This window comes from Ostrinia furnacalis, unplaced genomic scaffold (genome assembly GCF_004193835.3).
Source record: "Ostrinia furnacalis isolate ACB-3 unplaced genomic scaffold, ASM419383v2 OfSCF6932, whole genome shotgun sequence".
NCBI classification, from domain to species: Eukaryota; Metazoa; Arthropoda; class Insecta; order Lepidoptera; family Crambidae; genus Ostrinia; species Ostrinia furnacalis.
In genome coordinates, this window is record NW_021137171.1 from 561,281 (window position 1) to 581,931 (window position 20,651).

The 20,651-nt window shown below is 34.5% G+C and overlaps 1 protein-coding gene across 1 annotated transcript in view; it reads right to left on the minus strand.

Annotated features, from left to right (window-relative positions):
- Nucleotides 1-3,170: 3,170 nt before the first annotated feature.
- Nucleotides 3,171-20,651, minus strand: part of CCHa1 (neuropeptide CCHamide 1) — a 34,478-nt gene continuing 16,997 nt past the window's right edge. Inside the window, exons 3-8 of the mRNA XM_028318575.1 lie at nt 18,378-18,455; nt 10,867-10,902; nt 7,550-7,641; nt 5,787-5,878; nt 5,305-5,410; nt 3,171-3,517 (exon numbers count right to left, since the gene is read on the minus strand). Coding sequence (XP_028174376.1) covers nt 3,494-3,517; nt 5,305-5,410; nt 5,787-5,878; nt 7,550-7,641; nt 10,867-10,902; nt 18,378-18,455 — 428 coding nt within the window. The 3' untranslated portion in view covers nt 3,171-3,493. The remainder of the gene's footprint in view (nt 3,518-5,304; nt 5,411-5,786; nt 5,879-7,549; nt 7,642-10,866; nt 10,903-18,377; nt 18,456-20,651) is intronic.

Consider the following 20,651-nt stretch of genomic DNA (forward strand, 5'->3'; position numbering starts at 1 on the left):
CGTGGGCGGACATTTTGGATGGACATTTATTTATATCTGTTTTATTTTATTTACAGAAATACGGTAATGGAGGACAATGGTAACATTTTGGTAGACCAATGATAAGTGATATGGCAGTGTTGATAATGGAACAAATCTATCTGCGAAGGCCTGTTGAAAGGAATGTGGCGTGAGATCGTTTTGGAGGTTCTGGATTCGATTTCAGTATGCAACGATTACTATGATATGCAACAGGCAAGAAAAAAAGTTGTTCAGTAAAACGTGGTGTTTTGCGTACAAAAATTATAACGCCATATTATATGTGATTGAAGGTTTGACTTCAGCTCGAGGCGATAAGTATAGATAGATTAGATATTCACAAAAAGACAATTTCTTGCTAAGTGATATCGCGTCTAAGCCTACGTCTACAGATGAATTATCGTTCAATATTGAAGTATGAATAAATGTCCACTTTTGAGCGCTATAAAACCTTTTACTTTTTAAGTCGATTGTGCCACTTGAACCTTAACCTCTACGACCTCTGCGTGTAGGATCCAAACCAGTCAACCGCAATTTAAGGAAAATAAGCCCCCAAAAATATTTTTTCAAACGTCGTTATTTTTAGATTTTAGTTATTTATAGTAAGACTTTTTGTAAAATAGCACTTATTTGAACTGAATAAGACGTAAACGTGTTTAACTTAAGTGAGTTCTACCAATTATATTTAGCTCTAGAATCAATTTATTTAGAATCTAGACGCATGTTAACGTAAATAATAATTAAGAGTATTAATTATTATTTCAATCTTGTATACCTACGAGTAGCTACTAATTTTATCTGTCTCAAAGAGAGCAGAGCTTAGGTATACTTAACATGGGGTGGCAAATGATATCTAAAATATTTAATTGATTGATTACCCACTCCCACACTCATCAAGTTTCTGGTGAAGGTTGCGGGAAGCACCTGGATGCAGGCAGTGGAGGACCTGTCGTTGTGGAAGAGAGTCCTTCGTCCAGCCGTGGACGTCATTTGGCTGAAACGAACCGACGTTTCGCACAAAATCATCATCATCATTACCATTTCAGTTACAGGACGTCCACTGCTGAAGTTCGACGGCTGAGGCCTCTCCGAAAGATTTCCAGCTTGATCGGTTAGTAGCGGCCTGAATTCAGCGTTTTCTCGCTACCTTTATGAGGTCGTCTGTCCACCTTGTGGGCCCAAATATACATTTTAAGAGGAGAAATCTCGAAATAATTTCCACAAAGGAATTTGTAGTGGTCTAGCTCTGGCTTCTCCGCCTTTGTTAATTAAGAACAACAGAATATGATACACGATATCACTCCAAATGAACCGAGCTGCAGTATATTCGTACGTTCGTTGGACAGTGGGCATCTCGCTTCTAATTGCGAGCGGCGTTTTGCCGCTCGTTTGCAGTTTGGTCTAAGTAAAAAATATCAAATGTGATCCTCTACTATTGTATTTTATTAATCCTAAGTATTTAACTAAACTGTTGTGTAAAAATGTGTGTGCGCTAATTTGTGTAAAATAAGGGATCACACAGCTTATGACCGCAGTCTGTGGAGGAACACTATCTGTGGTCGCGATCCTCATCAGTGAGGGACGAAAGAAGAAGAAGAAGGGATCTTTAAAATAGAACGTACCTACTATGTTGTTCGCGTATTTTTGTTAGCCACCAGTTTGCTTATGACCACGGCTGTAGTAATACAGCCGAAACGTCAAGCTGTGTAAGTAATACAGTTCTCTAATTCATACTTTAATTAAAATGGAACGTGAAAGTTTAAAATCTTATCTATGGTGAGATTTTTCTTGATTACAGTGACATTCGGTAGTTTGCTTATCTTGTACTAAGAACTCAAATTGAAATAAACTTCGCTTGAGTTGACAATTTGGGCCAAATCTTCCCATATTCGTAAGTTGGTGTAATTGCACTACCTATCCTCAAAGGTGGAGGTAGGCAACAATGCTTTTAGGGGAGGCTGGCCTAATATGCCTTTATATCTGTGATTATGAAGGAACATTTGCAATGATAACGTTTATGTACTTAATAACCAACCAAAATAAATATAGGTTGTTTTTTTCCCCTAAATACTGTTTGTAGGCTGTTGCACAAAGAAGCCGTTTTGGTATTATTGACGTACTTACTACCTGCTTACCTACCTACATTTTGTATTGGAATTTTAATGTGAGTTCGCATTTTTCATAATTTTACTCTACACTTTATTTACAGTAAACAGTTTTTTTTTTAAATTAAGCAAACTTAACTCTAAACAAAATAAAAATATAAACTTATTTTACTCAAAAATAAAAGTGTGTCCGTGAGGCAAAGAGGCGAGGATGCTAGCTGCACCTAGAATGTAAATTGAAAAACTACATTTCTTTTAAGCTGTTACATACGAGTATAACTCTCTCAACAAACATTTAGTCATATTTTTCTTGTTATTTAAGATTAGTCATATCAAATTATCATTAATAATAGGTTTTCTTCACAACACCAATAGCAAGTATTTGGACGTTCCTAAGTATTGTATTTTACATTTAAATGTGTTGTTTTTACATTAAATACACTTTATAAAATAAAAATACGAACTGAATTGAGAACCTCCTCCTTTTTTAAGTTAGTTAAAAAAGCGTAAAGAGCTGCAATCTGTTTACTTTCATTTGGGATAAGTGTCATCTGCCACCCTCCCCTTCAAATGCTCAAGGAAATCTATATCAAATCTATAAAAGCGAAAGGTCACTGATTGACTGACTCATTCATCACAAAATATCAGAAACTACAAGTGCTAGGAGTCTTAAATTTTGCATGGGGGTTCCTTTTAGAAGGTAGGCGCTCACTAAGACGGGATTTTGCAAAATTCAACTACTAAGGGTAAAACGGGATCCACGCGTACGAAGTCGCGGGCGGTCGCAAGTATTGAAATAAAGACACACAAATGAATCTGCCCTATATTTCACAGATCCACATTTTATAAATAACACATTCAACAATCATGACTAGTGCAGTCCTATGCGAATTTATATAATTTATATAACAGAATCGAAGAACATCTAAAGCTAAGCGTTTAGATTTCGTATACAGTTTTAGATGAATGTAATTTATAAAGAAACACTTTTAGTTATGTAATTTATACAAAATAAATATTTAGATTTAAAGTAGGTACTACAAAATTTATGACAAAATAAATATTGTAGGTATTTGTAAAAAAACTGAAGTTATAAGTTACAGAATTTACTTAGAATAACGGTAATAGGCTAAGAGGAATAGAAGAAAATGATATTATACATAGAAGTGGCACATTTTACCCTATTTTTATATACTTTACATCTAATTGCCAATTGCAACCCAGCCTTACAATTGACATAGTTAATTACAGGTATATGGTATAAATTAGAGTATTATAAATAATAATTAAAGGAAACATTTCAAATATAAATTAGGAAGAAATGAGGTGAACTTAACGTCAGTCGATTTTATTTAGATAACTACGAGGGATTACTTATCTTCTGATGCCTCTCTCTGAAAAGAAAAACATTACAATTAGTCATTGGTTCAAATAATCGTAGTTACATTTATGTAAGTCTTTCACTAGCTCCACTAGGTCTAGGTGGACTGACGATCTGGTGAAAGTCGTGAGAAGCACCCAGATGCTTGTTGTTAAGAAAATCCTTGAGGGAGGCCTTTATCTAGCTGTGGACGTCATTTGGCTGAAACGAACGAACGGAGCCTTTCACTAAGCCACGGTATTAATCCATTTAATTTTTTGTAAAATTAAATATCGTAGCTTAGTAGCGTGGGCAGGCTTCCTACTAGGTGGACCGATGATCTAGTAGGGGAGACCTAGGAGAGTTGTGACAGAGGTGAGTTGTGACAAGGACGATTTCTCCTTACTTAATATAGTTAGGAAGCTGGAAAAAACGCTTGTTTGTCGCTTTTAAGACGCTCTTCTTAACTAAGTACCTGCGGGCGGTGCTAGAGGCACGGTTACGTAAATATGACGTCTGTGTACAAAAAAATGCGAATAGTAAGTTTTTCGTCAAAATTTTATTTCAAATTGTATCATGTTTTAGTATATGTGCACTGTTGTGTTATTTTTTCTCAAGTTGCATGGTTATTCAGGTCTCAAAATGTAGCACTGATATTTTGGGTGCGCATCGTGTTTAGAAAATAAAAATTATTATTCGAACCAAGTCGTCATTTTAAACACCTAGGAGAGTTGTGACAGGCTGTCACAACTCTCCTAGCTTACCTAATTTTTCTGATGGGCCATTTCCACGATGTTTTTAGATGTTTTTTGTGTGTTAGTAGGTTCATAATTTGTATAAGAATTGCCTGCTGTTACTTTTTTGATTCTGAATGCCTAATAAGTATACAAAAATGCCGTATAGAGGAACTGCTTGCTGAAGTCGAAATATAGGACCTGATTAGGTTAAAAAGGGTTAAAGTTTAAGATATGCTGCGACCTCTTACAATCTAAACTTGTCAAGATATATTAAGAAGAAAGAGGCTTATCAAGTAAACCCAGAAGGCGAAGCTCCGTCTATGGATTATACCACCGCGACTATTTTATTTCTAAAGAAGAGGAAGGGAAGGGAAGAGGAAGAAAATATAATTATTAAGTGACTATAAATTAGCAAAAAAATATAATATAAAAATTAAGTGTCGTGGAAGAAAAATGAAAGCTGGAGAAATGTGGCTCAATCTGTGTAACGACATCCTATAACTATTTGTTTTAATTGTTACTAAAGGGTGATTAAAGTACTTTTTTTCTATATAATTATATTTGATTGAGTATTATTGTATTTTTATATCTAATAGATGAAATATAATGCTGTCACAACTCACCTCGGTACCTGTCACAACTTACCTCGGTGCTAGGAGAGTTGTGACAGAGGGAGTGGTCTAAAATTTTGGTGATTTTCTTAGAAACCCTAATACTTTAGTTAACTTTGGTGATTGTTTTGAAAACAGAAGGAACGGCGCTGCATTAGTTTGTATGATTCATAGCTGTTGAATGTTTTTTGAGCGAGATATGGCCCCTAAAGTAAAAATTGTCACAACTCTCCTAGGTCTCCCTTAAAGGTCGAACCTGGATGCCGGCAGCGCAGGACCGTTCATTATGGAAAGCCTTGGGGGAGGTCTTTGTCCAGTAGTGGACGTTATTTAGCAGAAACGAACGAACGAACGAAGCTAAATCAGCATGCTTATAGCAAACGCAATCTCCTAAAATTGGGTTGGGTCATTCCAGACTTGTCAGTACCTAGGTATGATTATTAACTAAAGATATAGTCAATTTTATTTCTTACCATGATTTGCCACAGTTTGATCTTGGAAAGTAGGTCGTCGTCCAGCATCGGTTTAGCTTCTAGGGTCTTGGGGCCTGTCTCCATTGGCATTTCTTCGTTATCAGATCTAAAATTGAAAATAAAACGTTTCTATGTGATTACTTAAAACAAAAACAAAACTAAACTTCATAGTTAGACAAAATTCTAAGTTTATAACCTTGAAAAGATAAATTAGTATAAATTAATTTTCCTCAAAAAATATCGTACAATAAACCATAAACTCAATATTTAGGTGTTCTTGGCAACTACTAACGCCATCTGTGGACATTTTCTTAAAACAAAAGCAACAACGCCACTTGCAGTAATTTTCACAGTGTAAATAACTCGCCCCAATTTCCACACTCCTATACAACCACTCAAGAGATGGCGCTATGGTTGCTAAGCGAGCGCTAGCAAACAACTAATGCCATCTATTGAGAGTTTCCCGAATTAGGGAAACTTACGTGACTTTTTCGTTTGACGTGTCGTTTGGCACCTCCACCTGGAAGATGGCGTTAAGGTCTTCGTTGTTGTTTGAGGCCTGACGAACGCGGTTCTGAAAGTTGCAAAATTAATAATTTATATTTGTTGTTGGAAAATATGTACGAGTACAAAATAATCAGTACTTAAGCAATACAAATACAATGCTGAATTTTAGTAAGTTCTTTAAAAAAAACTGTATTGAATATTTTTTACGCTGGCATAAAATATTCACGGATTCGAATTTTTAACTGCTGGAATACGTTAATCAACCAAACTGACCCTGACAGTACGGCTAGCATGAAAAACTTTCGAGTTCAAATCGTTTGCGTGCTCGAATCGCCATCAAAAGATTTAGTACGAACACTACAACAGCGCCCTTGTGAACGTGTCGTAAAGTGAACTTAGTATCAGAAATGGTTGAACGAAACTTATTTTGAGAATCAAAATTGTCACGTTATCGGTTAATTCGAAGGTTGAAATGCAAACGATTCGAAGACAAAATTTGTTCATGCTAGAGGTACTGGATGGTGTACAAAGTTTTGTATAAAAACCTAAGATAAAAACTATATGCCTTAGTCCATCTCCTATTGGCAAGCCAATAGATGAAAATCTACTTACTATTCATTCTAAATACGTATTCGTACCAGCTAGTTTTCTTTTTACATATCATGTAACACGGAAATGGCTTAGATTCCATAAGTAACCCCATAAGTAACATCTTACTCGTACTAACATTATCTGCATACGTAACAAAATATCCGTTACCTAATCTATGGATTTTGCAAATTTATCCAATTTTCGTGTTACTGTTTTCTTTTACACGACCTCCATTTTGTATATCTTTAGATGTATGTTTCCTTGAGATATAGATTCCTTTCAAAATATCAAATATGTATGGAAGCAAGGCAAAAAAAGTTCATATTATGGCACAAGAAAAAGATTATCGTTCATATTTATTTTAATTATTTATATTTAAAAGAGCATTCGACGCATTCTCAAAGTGTACTCTAGATACAGAATAATTTATTTTTCAATAAATGCTATGAAAAACAATTAAAATAAGGGTAGTATATGCCCTGTAAGGCAAGACAATAAGGGCCATTATAATGTGTGCCCTGAATACTGAATAAGGGGTTTTGAATAATCAAAGGGCAAAAATAATAACCATGAATTTTAACATTCCTCGTAGCTACAGTACAACAAATCAATTGATCATTTATTTAATACCGAGGAGGGATGTTTGGCAATTTGGTATAGGATAGTTGTTTTAAAGTTTTATTTTGTATGCCCATTTCTTTAATAAGGGCATGTGGGCTGTTAAGGGCTGTAATGCATGATTTAAGACCTTAACCTACGCTCTTATTGCTTGTGGAATTAAAATAAACCGGTTAAAGGTAAAAGGAACTCGCAGACGAGGTTATATTTTTCAGATACTTCCTAATTGGAGAGTGAGGTACTCTCCGAATTATTTACACATTAATTTTATACTTATAGATTAATTTCCCACTAGGTGGACCGACGATCTGGTGAAGGTTGCTAGAAGCACTCTAAATGTGGGCAGCGCAGGACCAGTCATTGTGGAAATCTTTAGGGAAGGCCTTTGTCCAGCAGTGTACGTCATTTGGCTGAAATAAATTTTCAAGTGTAGGTCAGAGGTCAAAAGCTACATCCTATAGAAGTTTGGATTCGCCCATTTTGGGACATTCTGTATAAAGGTACATACATGGAGCTGAATGTTGCTTACCATTTCAGCGTTTGAGGCCATGCGTCGGAGCATGGTGGTGAGATACCAGTCGGGCGCGGTGACCGGCGGCCGCCCGGACCTCTTGCCGTGGGCTGAAACCGAGTAAGTATAATTTTTATACATTTTGAATCTTAGCTCCAGATGAACACTACAAGAGATAGAAACATCGTGGATTGGATCAGGGATCAGCGTGCTCTCTACAAAGAGTGCTAAGTTCTGAAGTTCTATAAGTAAATAGACGGTGAAAATTCGAATGTAAAGATGAAAAGCACGTTTTTGCGTTGCTTTCAGTCGTTTTAACTGGAAGGGGAGTTCTCAGACGCATCAAACAAGCCTAATGCCCATAGAGTTTTGAGATAAGATAATTTTAGTGTAATGTGCTATTTATATGTTCGACTGTATATTATTATGTATGTTTTTTTGGGATACTTACCTGTATATGAATTTAGAAAATTTAAAATTTCGACTGACTTTTAAGAAATCGATTCAAAAACCTTTGATAACCAAAATATAATGAATGGTAATTTGAGGGAAACCTTGCTAAATTACGTTGACTGACTACAGCTTAGAAGCTTACGGCGACAACGGTGGGGTTGCGCTAATTGGCAAGTTAAATGAATATTATTAATATAACGCAGCGTAATATTTATAAGATCCGCCAGTTCAATAATAAATCGCTTTTATTCTGGGTAAATGTGAAATAACATAGTCATACAATTCTGTACGTAACTAATGTAAAGTCACGAGCACAAAAACTTATGTACTTAGACTAACTATTACTATTAACTGGCTGATAAACAAAGCTTACTGTTATTACCTATTTAAATAAAGAAAACTAACTCATTTTATTTCAAATAATGAGATCCCATTTTTAGGTTTGTAATGGGGGAAAGGTTTGGGGTAATTGTTGTCACACTCGAAAAATATTCACATTCACATCTTTTGGGCGATGGGAAATATATTTATTCTTATACAAATTACTATGGGATATGGCATCAAAAATTGAATGAGACCTCTATGAACGATGTACTTTAGAAAGGCCGAAGCTTTTTATTGGGTTATTTATTGCAAAAACGAAAATTTAAAATAGGTGAGAAAGTTTTCTCTGGGAAACTATGTAGGTACCTACATCAAAATTACTTCTACAAATTGTTTCGTTCACAGAAACCGTATATCTTAATATAGGTACTAGTTAGGTACTAGTAGGTACTTGTAGCGAAGCTTTCTTACAAAGCGCCGTAAGTCATTGTCTTTATGCAACTTTGTGGTTGACAGATAAAGCTTCCTACTATTTAACTGGGCTTTTAAAGCTGGAATCTATTTTTAAATTCATAAGTGCCACTTGTGGTCTAAACTGAATAAATATTTTTGATTTTGATTTTGATAAAAATTAAAGCTAGTGTTGTAAATACCTACAGTGCCTATCGATGTTTACCCAGAAAACTAGTAACAATATCGATAGTTTTATTGGTGCCATCGTTATCTCAGGTTTAATAATTGTTTATTGTCTGACTATATTAGGTACTCGTATGTATTATGATAGTTGCTTATCTTATATCTAGATACATTTCAAGTTAGAATTGAATTGTCTGTCATAGTTATTGTTACGAGGTTCTTTTTAGGGCTCCAATACAAGCCAAAAATACCTTGCTGTTTTTATTGCTCCACTACTAAATTTCTACTAGAGTAGGTACCTAATGATTTAATCGAAATTGGACCTAAATAGTATCCTTCTAATATTATAAATGCGAAAGTTTTGATGTCTGGATGTCTGGATGGATGTATGTTTGTTACTCTTTCACACAAAAACTGCTGAACGGATTTTGATGAAACTTTGCAGTATTATAGTTTATAACCCAGAATAACATATAGGCTATAATTTATGACGATCTATGACAAACTAAATTTCACGCGGGTGAAGCCGCGGACAAAAGCTAGTCATCAATATATAGGTTCATCAATACCTATTCATAAGACTCTATCGATAACTTGGAATTACACTACAGATAGACAGCACTATTCCGTTCTATTACAATACCAATAACGGCCCAAATAAAAACACAATCGCGATATATTGCGCCATCTGCATCATTTCGCGTTTCAGTCTCGTAGTTATCGTTTATATTGCTATCGTTTAATCCCAGCTTACTGCACCGATAGTAAAAAACATTCTCGACTGGCCATAGTATTTATTTCGAAAGCATGATAGGAAAGTAATCGACGGATTATCTTGGGGTAGAACATTGACTCGTTCATGTGATGTAACGTGACGTCAAGTCATCATAATAAAGCTTTTAGGCGACGCTTTTGGGTACATGATGATGTACGAATTATAATTATTACTAGCTTTCCGCCCGCGGCTTCGCCTGCGTGTAATTTTGTTTGTCACAAAAATCTTAATCGCGCGCGTCCCTGTTTCAAAAACCGGGATAAAAACTATCCTATGTGTCCTTTCCTGGGACTCAAATCTCTTTACCAAATTTAATCAAAATCGGTTCAGTGTTTTAAGCGTCAAAGCGAGACAGACAGACAGACAGAGTTACTTTCGCATTTATAATATCAGTATAGACTAGTATAGATTTCCACCCACAAGGTCCAACGACCTCATAAAGGTAGCAGGAAGGCGCTGGATGCAGGCCGCTACCAACCGGGCGATGAGGAAATCATTGGGGGAGGGCTAGGTTCAGCAGTGGACGTCTTGTGGCTCTTTGCTTCTTTTAATTGAAGAGTAGTAACGCACGATCAATAAAATAAGCACCTTTAAGTATGTACTAGAATTAAACTACATAAAAGTTCATATATCTTCGTTCAACAAAAATCTATCTATTATATCTATAAAAGCGAAAGGTCACTGATTGACTAACTCACTTATCACGAAATACAGAAATTACAAGTGTTAGGAGTCTCGAATTTTGAATGGGGGTTCCTTTTAGAATGTAGGTGCTTACTCAGACGAGATTTTGGAAAATTATTTTTAATTAGTAGTAATTTGTTATTACACAAATTACTAATACTCCCGTTAGCCCCTCTCGTACTAAGCTAAAATATGATTGTATCACGAGTGAGCTCACCACAATAGTCGAACGGCGGCGGGGACCGAACCCGCGTTCCCCGGATTACGAGTCGGCCAGTCCGACCCCTTCACCGTTCGGCTATCGTGGCTTTTCAACTAATTCAACTCCTAAGGGAGGTAAAACGGGATCCATGAGTACGAAGTCGCGGGCGGTCGCTAGTACTAAATATTTTCTTTTAGAGATCTATTAGTTACATGAAAATAAATGATATTAATGTAATTTATTATTAATACTTCAACTCACCTCCCCAGCACGAATGCCCGTAACTTAAGCACGAACCTGAAAGACAAATAGTCAATATGAATCTGAAACTAATAAATGTAATCGAACAAACATTGGTTTTGCTAGTTTAAAATATTTCAATGTTTTTGTAGGACCATATAAAGTTAAATGAATAGTAACGCGAATTGTTATTATGGGTCCACTAGTTGTTGATAGTTGAATACTTGATTTGTTATATGTGGGGCTGTGTAACAACTGTTACAAGTAATTTAACATGCGTGGGTTAAAATAATAGTAAACGTGTGATTGTTAGCTTATTGTTTAATTATGTGCATGGGTATCCTACATGTGACACCGTTTACTTATTATATGTACATACATATAAGGGAGAGTCCGCTAATTTGGACCAGTTTTTTTCAATCCCATTTTACACATAGTTTTCTTTTGTTTTTGCTAATGTCCATGGTATATAATAAAAGATACATTATTCAACTTACTATTTCATAAGTATTAATTAACATGATTGTTGTATATTTAGCACAAATTAACAAAGTACGAGTTCAGAGCTTCGGTCCAATTTAGCCAACCGGTTCGATAATTTGTACCACAGGGTTACTAAATTGGATTTCAATAAATTTCAAGCCTATAAAAAAACTATGGCAAAATATTATACGATACATTCTTAACAAATTAGGAAACGAAGAGGAACAGTAGTTAATAACATAGACAATCGATATTGTTTTACACGTTATCACGATTTTTAGTACAAGTTTTGTAATTCCAATTATCGTAACGCACACTTGTACCTAATCTACTTTGCCAGTCTTTTGCTTTCATTTATTGTTAGTCAAACATAACTAAGCTATTGTAACTTCAAAATATGATTTACTAAAAAAAAATTCAAAATCCTTTTGTAATGTTCCATACAACTTGATGTGGTACAATTTAGCCGACTAGGTGATAGTGCTTTTAAAAAATCGGTAAAAAATATAGCTTATAAATACCTAAAAATCTTTCAAATAATTGTAATACACACTAATTTACGCTTCTAAATAATATATTAGAAACACCCTGTGATTAAATTTAACAAAATTACAATCTAAACATGTATTGTCAAAAGTTACTTGAAAACAATGAAAAAATACTTTTCAAAATAAAACACACGTGTTTGTTGTCACGGCAAAAACCACATGGCCGATATTAATTGATTTTAGTTGTGTATCGCTGGGTGTTGCAATTACAGATATTCAATAAATACTTTACGAAATATGAGGGTGGTACAATTTACCCGGCGGTACAATATACCGAACTCTCCCCTAATAAGTACAATGTACATACATTGCATAATTATGATACATGTTTTTATTATAATTCATCGAGTTTTTAACCCCTAAAGCGCCGGAAAAGACACTTGATTGATTTTAATAAAATATGCGTGAAACAGTCCATTGAGAATTTATGCTTTGTCTATGAAGCTAATTACTGTTAACCGTGTTTTTGCTCAAAACATGAATTAGAATAAAATAGAATCTATTTGCTTTCAAAGTGGTACTAAGGTTGAAACACAACAAACATAATATTATTATAGACCTTTCAGAAAAAAAAAGATTTGATTTGACCATTACTGACTTCAGATTCACCTTACTTTTTAAAAAGTTTATTCTGTACATCAAAGAATATTATGCATATGGCTGACTATACACCATGTTGCATTAGGGTAAGTGTCCACCTAATGCGCTATAGCTGGGCTATAAACCAGCTCTCAGACTTGATGCACCGAGTAATCAAATCGTGGCTAAGTGGCGTGCACTATGTGGACGCGGCCTTACGTTAGATGGCTTGTTGACGCTTGTTTGAATGCTAAAGGGGTTATAGGCAATTACACAGTGTAATTGACAAAAGTTTGGCTAAAGAAAGAAAAGTGGTTTTTAATTCGTAAGTAGGTATGTACACTATTGCCTACCATAAAATAAATGTAAAGGTTATCACTGTCTTAACCCTTTATAGGACGGCCCATACAAAGTGGCCAATAAACTGGACAGTCACTTTACGGCCGATAATTCAATGATTTTTGTAACAATGTCGAACCTTATGATCATAAACGATAGCCAATAAAGCACGCTGGCCTAGAAACGAGCCAGCGCTCAAGGACGTCGCACGCCATCAAAAATTCGCGCTCTTTTTTAAGGTGGCCTGTCAACTGGCCACTGTGCACACCCGTACTAGTATTTGCTGCCATTGCAAGCAGACGATACATATTTCCGAGTGTAGTTCAATGTAAAAACATATCTTCGTAAAGAAGATGAGTAAAATAATAATGTTATAGTATATACTTTATCATCACGTGAAAATATAGTCGAAAACCGTAAAATAAACATGTTATTTTTGCAATTAAAAACAGACTAGTGTGTTGAAAAAGCCTTGTGTAGAAATTACACATGTGAATTTGAGGTGGTCTCATATTTATATGTTTTGATTTTTACACACAAATTATATCGTTTTATACTGAGTATATTATTAATTTTTATAATACAATAACATAATAAGCCCAAATATACGGGTTCGGTAGTTATACCCCATTATTATAACTGTTTAGGTATTTTTTCATACAAAATTATGTATATTTGTGGATAATGTATATAATAATCCTGGGTTTATTGAGTTTTTATTCACGTTTTTTTATTTTATAACATAATATTGTCTCTAAATTATTATATAATGTTTACTTTAGTTGACAAAACTTTTAATTTTGGTTTTTTTCATGTTATTTTTGGCTCAGAAGAAGAAATGCAATCATTTTATTTGATACTTTGTTGAATATTATGTTTTTAGCCTAATTAAAGATTGATAACTAAATACGCAATTATTTTATTTAGTTTAATATGTAATTCACATAAAAATAACCGGTTTTTTTTATAAGTGTCTAGTTTACTGGCCAGTGATTTCACATGAATATTGGTGATTTTAGTGATGCAGAACGGTCAATGGTCAGTATACTGACCACTAGTTTTTTTGAATTTTCTCGTAAAATATCTAGTTTCTGATAATTTTATTAATACATGTTGTTATAAATAACGCTATAGAATATATATCCACTTAGAAATATAGCGAATTCAAAAAAAAGTTAGGGTGTGCGTTAAAGGGTTAAACGTATTAGTTGTACCGAATGGCTTATTTATCGTCGCTTTAGTTACAGTGAAAACTTCGGGAATCCATTGTCTCATATTTATTTAGCATTTCGGTCAATCTTACAGAATATTATATATAAAATAATTTCTGGGTATAAAAACAGTTTTTACATACATATAAATTGACAAAAACATAAAAGACGTCGTACAAAAATTTTACAGCACGCAGTTTTATCTTCCTCCTGAAAAATTACTTATTTTACACTTAAGAGGTTTTCACTCTAAGGCGTCGTTAAGAGACTCTAAAGTCAGGACCTACCTCGTTATTAAATGCTTTTAGATCAACGAAATCAATGCAAAACGTTTGCTCTACAATCTTGTTTCATCTTGGTTTTATTTTATTATTACTCGTCGCTTGCCTTTCTAACTGACGTAACTGACATTTAGCAAAATTTTCAGACGATTAGACAGATCGATTCGTCTTGCGAAATTGATTAAGATGGTGTAGATAACTCAATTTCGAAAAAAATGACAGATAGGTACGTCAGTTAGAGAGGCAAGCGACGTACCTACTGTTGTACCATCTAAATCGTTTAAGTACTTACCTGTACAGGGTGGAAACGATAAGTTATCTCACTGGATTATTTCTAAACTACACAAGATCCTGAAAGTGCTTCACGAGCTCTTTTAAACGGTACCAATAATATGTTACAGAATAAACTGGAACTATCCGAAATTTTAATGTTTCCAGCTTCCATACATTTGGTAAAGCCACATAATATTAATATCACACTACAATAACAACGTTTCAAAACTGACTCATCGAATTTTATTCCAACAAACAGCGATATATTACAAAGCTCTAACAACCCACTACAATACTAATAATGACAATTGTATTACGGAGGACATATTTTTATTAGGGACTCCCCCGCAAAGTTGGAATGACCATAAACAATCGTATTTGTTCGTAACAGCCATCGACATAAATCCATTGAACTCATAGGAATTTCCCAACGGGGTACTAATGTCAAGTTTTTGGCCGAAGTGACACGGATTGGCCCATTTCAATTGGACACTGATTGGGTTATATTAAGAATAGATTGATGACAGCGGAAAGTTTTATAAAATGAAATATATGAGAATAAGGAAATTCAGTAGACACATCATTAGTAAGCCCTGGATGCAGGCCGCTGCCAACCGTGCGATGTGGAAGTCATTGGGGGAGGCCTATGTTCAGCAGTGGACGTCCTGCGGCTGAAATGAAGATGGTGATGATGATGAGATTTGTACAAAATTATCTATATTATCTAACATATTTGAAAATGATATCTCTGGGTGGATTCGTTAAATACCTATGTTAATATTGCGATATAAATCACAAGGCTATTATTACTAAGATTTAATTACTTATTAAAGAAATCTACGCAAAAAAAGCTAACAGGTAATTTTAAAAAATGCTACTTATTCAATATCGGTACTAAAAGCTACTTTTTATCACAATAGGTACTATAAAAGACCGGTCTATTGTCCTTTACTAATTAAAAAACTTCGAATCTCAACTTTGTATCTTTAAAACTTAATTATCGTTTTTAATTACGTTAAAGAGGTGCTGACGTCGATATAATTTGATTAAACATATGTTTCCGAAGCCTTTCTAGTAGTTTCTAGTAAGCACTCTAGCGGATTAATGTTTGGTTCGCATGTCTGCCACACTTACTTGTGTTTTCATTGCAAATTGCATACAAATATTAAGTCTTTCTAGTTACCGATCATAGTGAACGAGGTAAAGTAAGCTCATTTCTTAGTAGGGCATGTTTTTTTCAGGCCGTCGAATGCTCTGCTAGACTGGCAAAACTATATTTCCGAGTAAAATAGATTTTTGAAGATCTAATTGACTAAGTAGGCCCATATGAACTTGGTTGGTAGCGGTTTGGTAAGATTTTTTTTTACCCGGCTTCACAATCGGTAGGTAGTTGTTGCAATTCACGAAGGCGAAGGGGAGTGAGCTTTACATGTGTGGTGGCTCCCTTCTGCTCGTTTTTCAAAAGTTTTAATATAGACATAACACTATCGTTATGTGCATGTAACACGTACACACACAAGTAAAGCTCACTCGCCTTTGTGAGTTGCAAGAACTATACTACGTTTTGAATTACGTTAAACCTTTACTCCTACACCAAACTTTTACTATTTCCTTCAACATTTTCCTGAGCCTACTCTGTTTATGTACATTATGCAGTGACGTGTTTATTTTTTATGTAACTGTAGTTGTCTAAAGTAAATTAAATGGCAATTTTTAGGGTGTTTTCCATTGTTAATCACAGGGCTTCAACAGTTTGTTACTAATCTAGTACTCATTAACGCGTGGGTGTAACAGTAAAAGCGAGTAGAGTTCCAAGTGTGTGAAATTGATTGCATATGATGTCCTGAACAAAAAATAGCATAAGTACGAGTAATAGGTTTAAAGACTTTGTGACGCTTTTCCCACTTATTAATTGAGGTGTGGTTAATGAATGTTTATAAATCTCTTACGTAAAGTGAGTTGCCAAGTGGCAGATAGACCTGAAACTAAATAGAGCGTTAGAAATAGAAAATCCAATGTATGTTATAAATTATAGCAAAATTTAATCGTTTTAGCCAATTACAGTCCACTTCTGAAGTAGCTTCGTCCAAGGAGCGTCAAATAACCCAAACTCCTTTTTTCATTTGGCTACTGTCTGCCTTTTTCTAGAGGTATGATACTTTTGTAAAATGTAGAGTCATTACAAAAGATTCAGATTATTAACTTAATTAAAACTTAATCATTGAGCCTTGACAATGAGCAGCTATTCGCCAAGTAAACATTTTAACTATGTTCTAAGAACAACGGTCTAACGGTTCCCTAGAAACATATAATTTAAAAATCATATTAAAACCCGTGTGTAGTGGCGTGTCGCTTGAAATGATAATTGTTACACTATAACCTTTAATAACCTCCGAGAAATAATAGTTACAGAGTAGTGGAGAGTTTAGAGCAAAACGTTAAGTAATTTTGAGGAGAAAATATTAGTATGGAAAAAGCTGCGGTAATCTTATTAATGTTTTTGGCATAAGGGTGTGATTTGATGAAATGTGAATAGAAATTAAGATGATAACTTCAATAACATTGCTATTAATGAACTTATTTTTCAACCGACTTCAAAAAAGGAGGAGGTTCTCAATTCGACCCGTATGTTTTTTTTTTCTATGTTTGTTACGCGATAACTCCGCCAATTATGAACCGATTTGAACAAATCTTTTTTCGGCGTATAGGTAATACCTCCCATTTAAATTTAATAATAGAAAAAACAACCCCCAAGGGTGGAAAATTGGGGATGAACTTTTTTATACGCAATATCTCCGCCGATTATAAATCAATTTGAACGATTATTTTTTTGTTGAATAGGTATTATCAAAAGGGTGGTTTCATGCGAATTTGAAGAAAATATTTCACCCCTAAGGGTGGAAAATTGGGGATGAACTTTTTTATACGCAATATTTTTAATTTTTAGTTTTTTTTTGTGTTCGCGCATTTGAAGTCGGTTTTATTTTTTTTAAAAGGTAATTATCTTACATGTAGATAAGTTTTTTATCAACACCACATCTTTAATTCTAATTTGACAGATGTCAGCTAAGAGGCTGATAAAAACCTATTAAGATTACTAGTAGACTAGCGTTACAGGTGTAGAACTTATTTACTATGATAAGCTTACATATACCTCCTATACATAGAATAGTTTTTTAATCTCAAAACGTGACTATCACCAAAGCTCGTGTTGGTTGTTCTATTTGGTGTAACAAACTACCCTTGTGAAGCTGTGAACGCCTATTATCTACTTAAATGGAAGCGCAACATTTGGTCCATGGGGCTTAGTTGTGTTTGCGATCGCTAAATAGAGCAGTCATTCGTTAATGAAACATGTACAAAGTGGGTGTTTTCGACACAAAAGCGCTACATGCATCTAAACGCTTCAGCAGAATTGGTACTTTTTTGCATATATTAATAGCAGAAACTGGATTATTTTTACAATAGTTGCTTCTACTGTGCAATGGGTTGACAGAATTGGGAATTATAATTGTTGCCTATCAAGGAATGATACATTTATGGTAAACTAAACATCGAGGGATTTTTTGTGCTGCACGTGAACCTAACAAAATATCAAATTTTCATCATAGGATGTTGAACTTTACTCTTATGAGCATAAGGTTCAAAATCAAACGAGGCACATTAATTTGACATTTGTAGGTATGTGCTGTCACTGTACATGCGGATGATGACAACATGTAGACATTTATTTGACTGTATTTTATTCATGCAGTGCGACTCCCGTTTAGGTCGGCGCATTCGCCTCGAACAGCCAAAGCGCATGCCACGTGACGTACCTCCGCGCTGGCTGCGCCAACCGTTGACCTTCTCGATAAGGTTAGAGGACTTGCTGCCTCTACTGTTAATTCTTTGCTCTGTGGATGAAATTACAAGGTTAGGGAGATACAGACACAGAACAGACAAAGTGACAAGGTATGAGCTCTCAAACAGACACAGAACAGACAAAGTGACAAGGTATGAGCTCTCAAACAGACAGAATAGACAAGGAGACATAAGGAGTGAGCTCTCAAAAAAGAAATATGCCTATATTTTAGAGTTGTAAAACAGATGAGTAGAGACAGGAATGAATGCGTAGTTTGTGATGCGGTGCCGTTAAAGGGACGTTACAGTGTAGTATGCAAATTTTATTTGGTGTCGGTTAGCTGTGTGCAGTTTTAACCTTTGATTTGGCACGTGTACGCAAAATTCACTTAGCTTTTGTTTTGTTAATTCGTTAATGTTAAATTTATGCTCAAATATTATTCAGTTGTTAATTTAAATGATTTTGCAGGTAATTAATGATTAAAAAATAGTAAATGTTTTTTACCTTTTTAAATCCTTCATCTAACGAAAATTTAATTAATAATTTTCTCTACATTAAGTAGGTACTTACTTACAGGACTATTCTTAACAATCTGAATTTTAAATGGCATTTTCTTTTTAAAGTTGTGTTAAACTGCATGCACTAAATGAGTCATCCAATGATCACAAACCAAACAAAGAACCGAATGGGTTTTGTGACCGAGAGATCTATTCAGTCCCCTTTAGTGAATGACTGTAACACCATGTTATTGACTGCAGGGAAATTGTAATCCCCTGCAGCGCCGATGAGACGTATCGACACCGCACGCAGTTAGATGGCCTTTAAAACAAACGTTACGCGTTATTGAAACGACAATTGGATTGTATCGAATGCAATTGCAGCAACATTAATGCTTTTGGTGCGGGAATAATGAGTTGTTAGTTTTTATTGGAGTTAAAAGTTGTAAAATTAAATATTCTCATTTCTTTTGGAAATTAAAAAGTACAAATCATGAGAACCTCTGTATTTTCACTGGCTCTGAATTAGTCTCGACTCTACCAAAAATCGATTGATTAATATTACTCGTATGAAGATAATTTAATTTTTTTCGGCTCAAGAGAGAACTCTTACTGTATCGCTGTATTAGAAATTAAAAATGACATGTGACTGTGTTATTAATGATATGTTACGTGTTCTTCATTAAGGTGATTTTGTAAACAGAAGTTGATATTAAATTAATTGTTCACAGCCTCAATTTGAATCATTTCGTTAGGTTATACATCCTTTATTATTGCTGGTAGATTACCTTATTATGTTACAAAATAATCTCAAATCTTTCAATACTCTGTGCGTGCCGTGGTCTGACCTGCCCCAACGTGCAGTTATTGCTCTTTATTAATTACTTTTTGTTACCTGGTAACACGCGTATATTTAAATTTCAACCTTTCGTTTTTCAGCTTTCGGTGAACAGAAAATTCCTTTGCTTCTTAGTAATAAGTTTTTTCAAGGTTCCATTCATATTAACAGTTTTCAGCATTTAAAACTGTAGAATTATGAATCGCTTCATTGATCTTAATCATGAAAAATCTTACACAATTCTAAAAGGTTTTAAATTCTTTACAAAGTTACGTTTGCAGTTAGCTAATATAAACATGCATTCCAATGCAAAGTTATGTTTGCACTTGAATGAAATTACTTATTTTTGAGCCCACAATACTACAGGTGGTCTCAACAACTAGCAGTAGGTATTTGGGGAGAATGTGAGGGCCTTTTCAAGGCGAGAATGAATAGGCACTTACAGGGCAGATATGTACCATCCTAGACTCACTCTCAGATCTCACTTAACACCAGGTGCGATTGCGGTCAAATACCTGCATTGTGAAGTATTAAAAAAAACCTAGTTGTAACGAGAGGGCAGATTTGGATCCCACAATCTTATTGATTTTTACCATCTTTGATTAGCAGACTAAATGTTTGCTTTTCCGTTTAATGCGGCCATTAAATGATAGCTTAATATCTTCTGCAAACATAATCCTAGGTTTACGACTTGACTTCACTTGGCACTGCCTTCTTTTCGTTTTGATTGAAAAATGAAAATCTTTGAATATAACTCCGAAAATATTGTTTCTAATTATATTCCAAATTAGGGTGGAATGAGTATGTAAAGTTTTCTTCTTTTTAAAGTATAGTAATAAGTAACAAGATTAATTGATTACCGACAAACAGGACAGGTGAAACTAAATAAAATAAATAAATAAATATCCTTGGA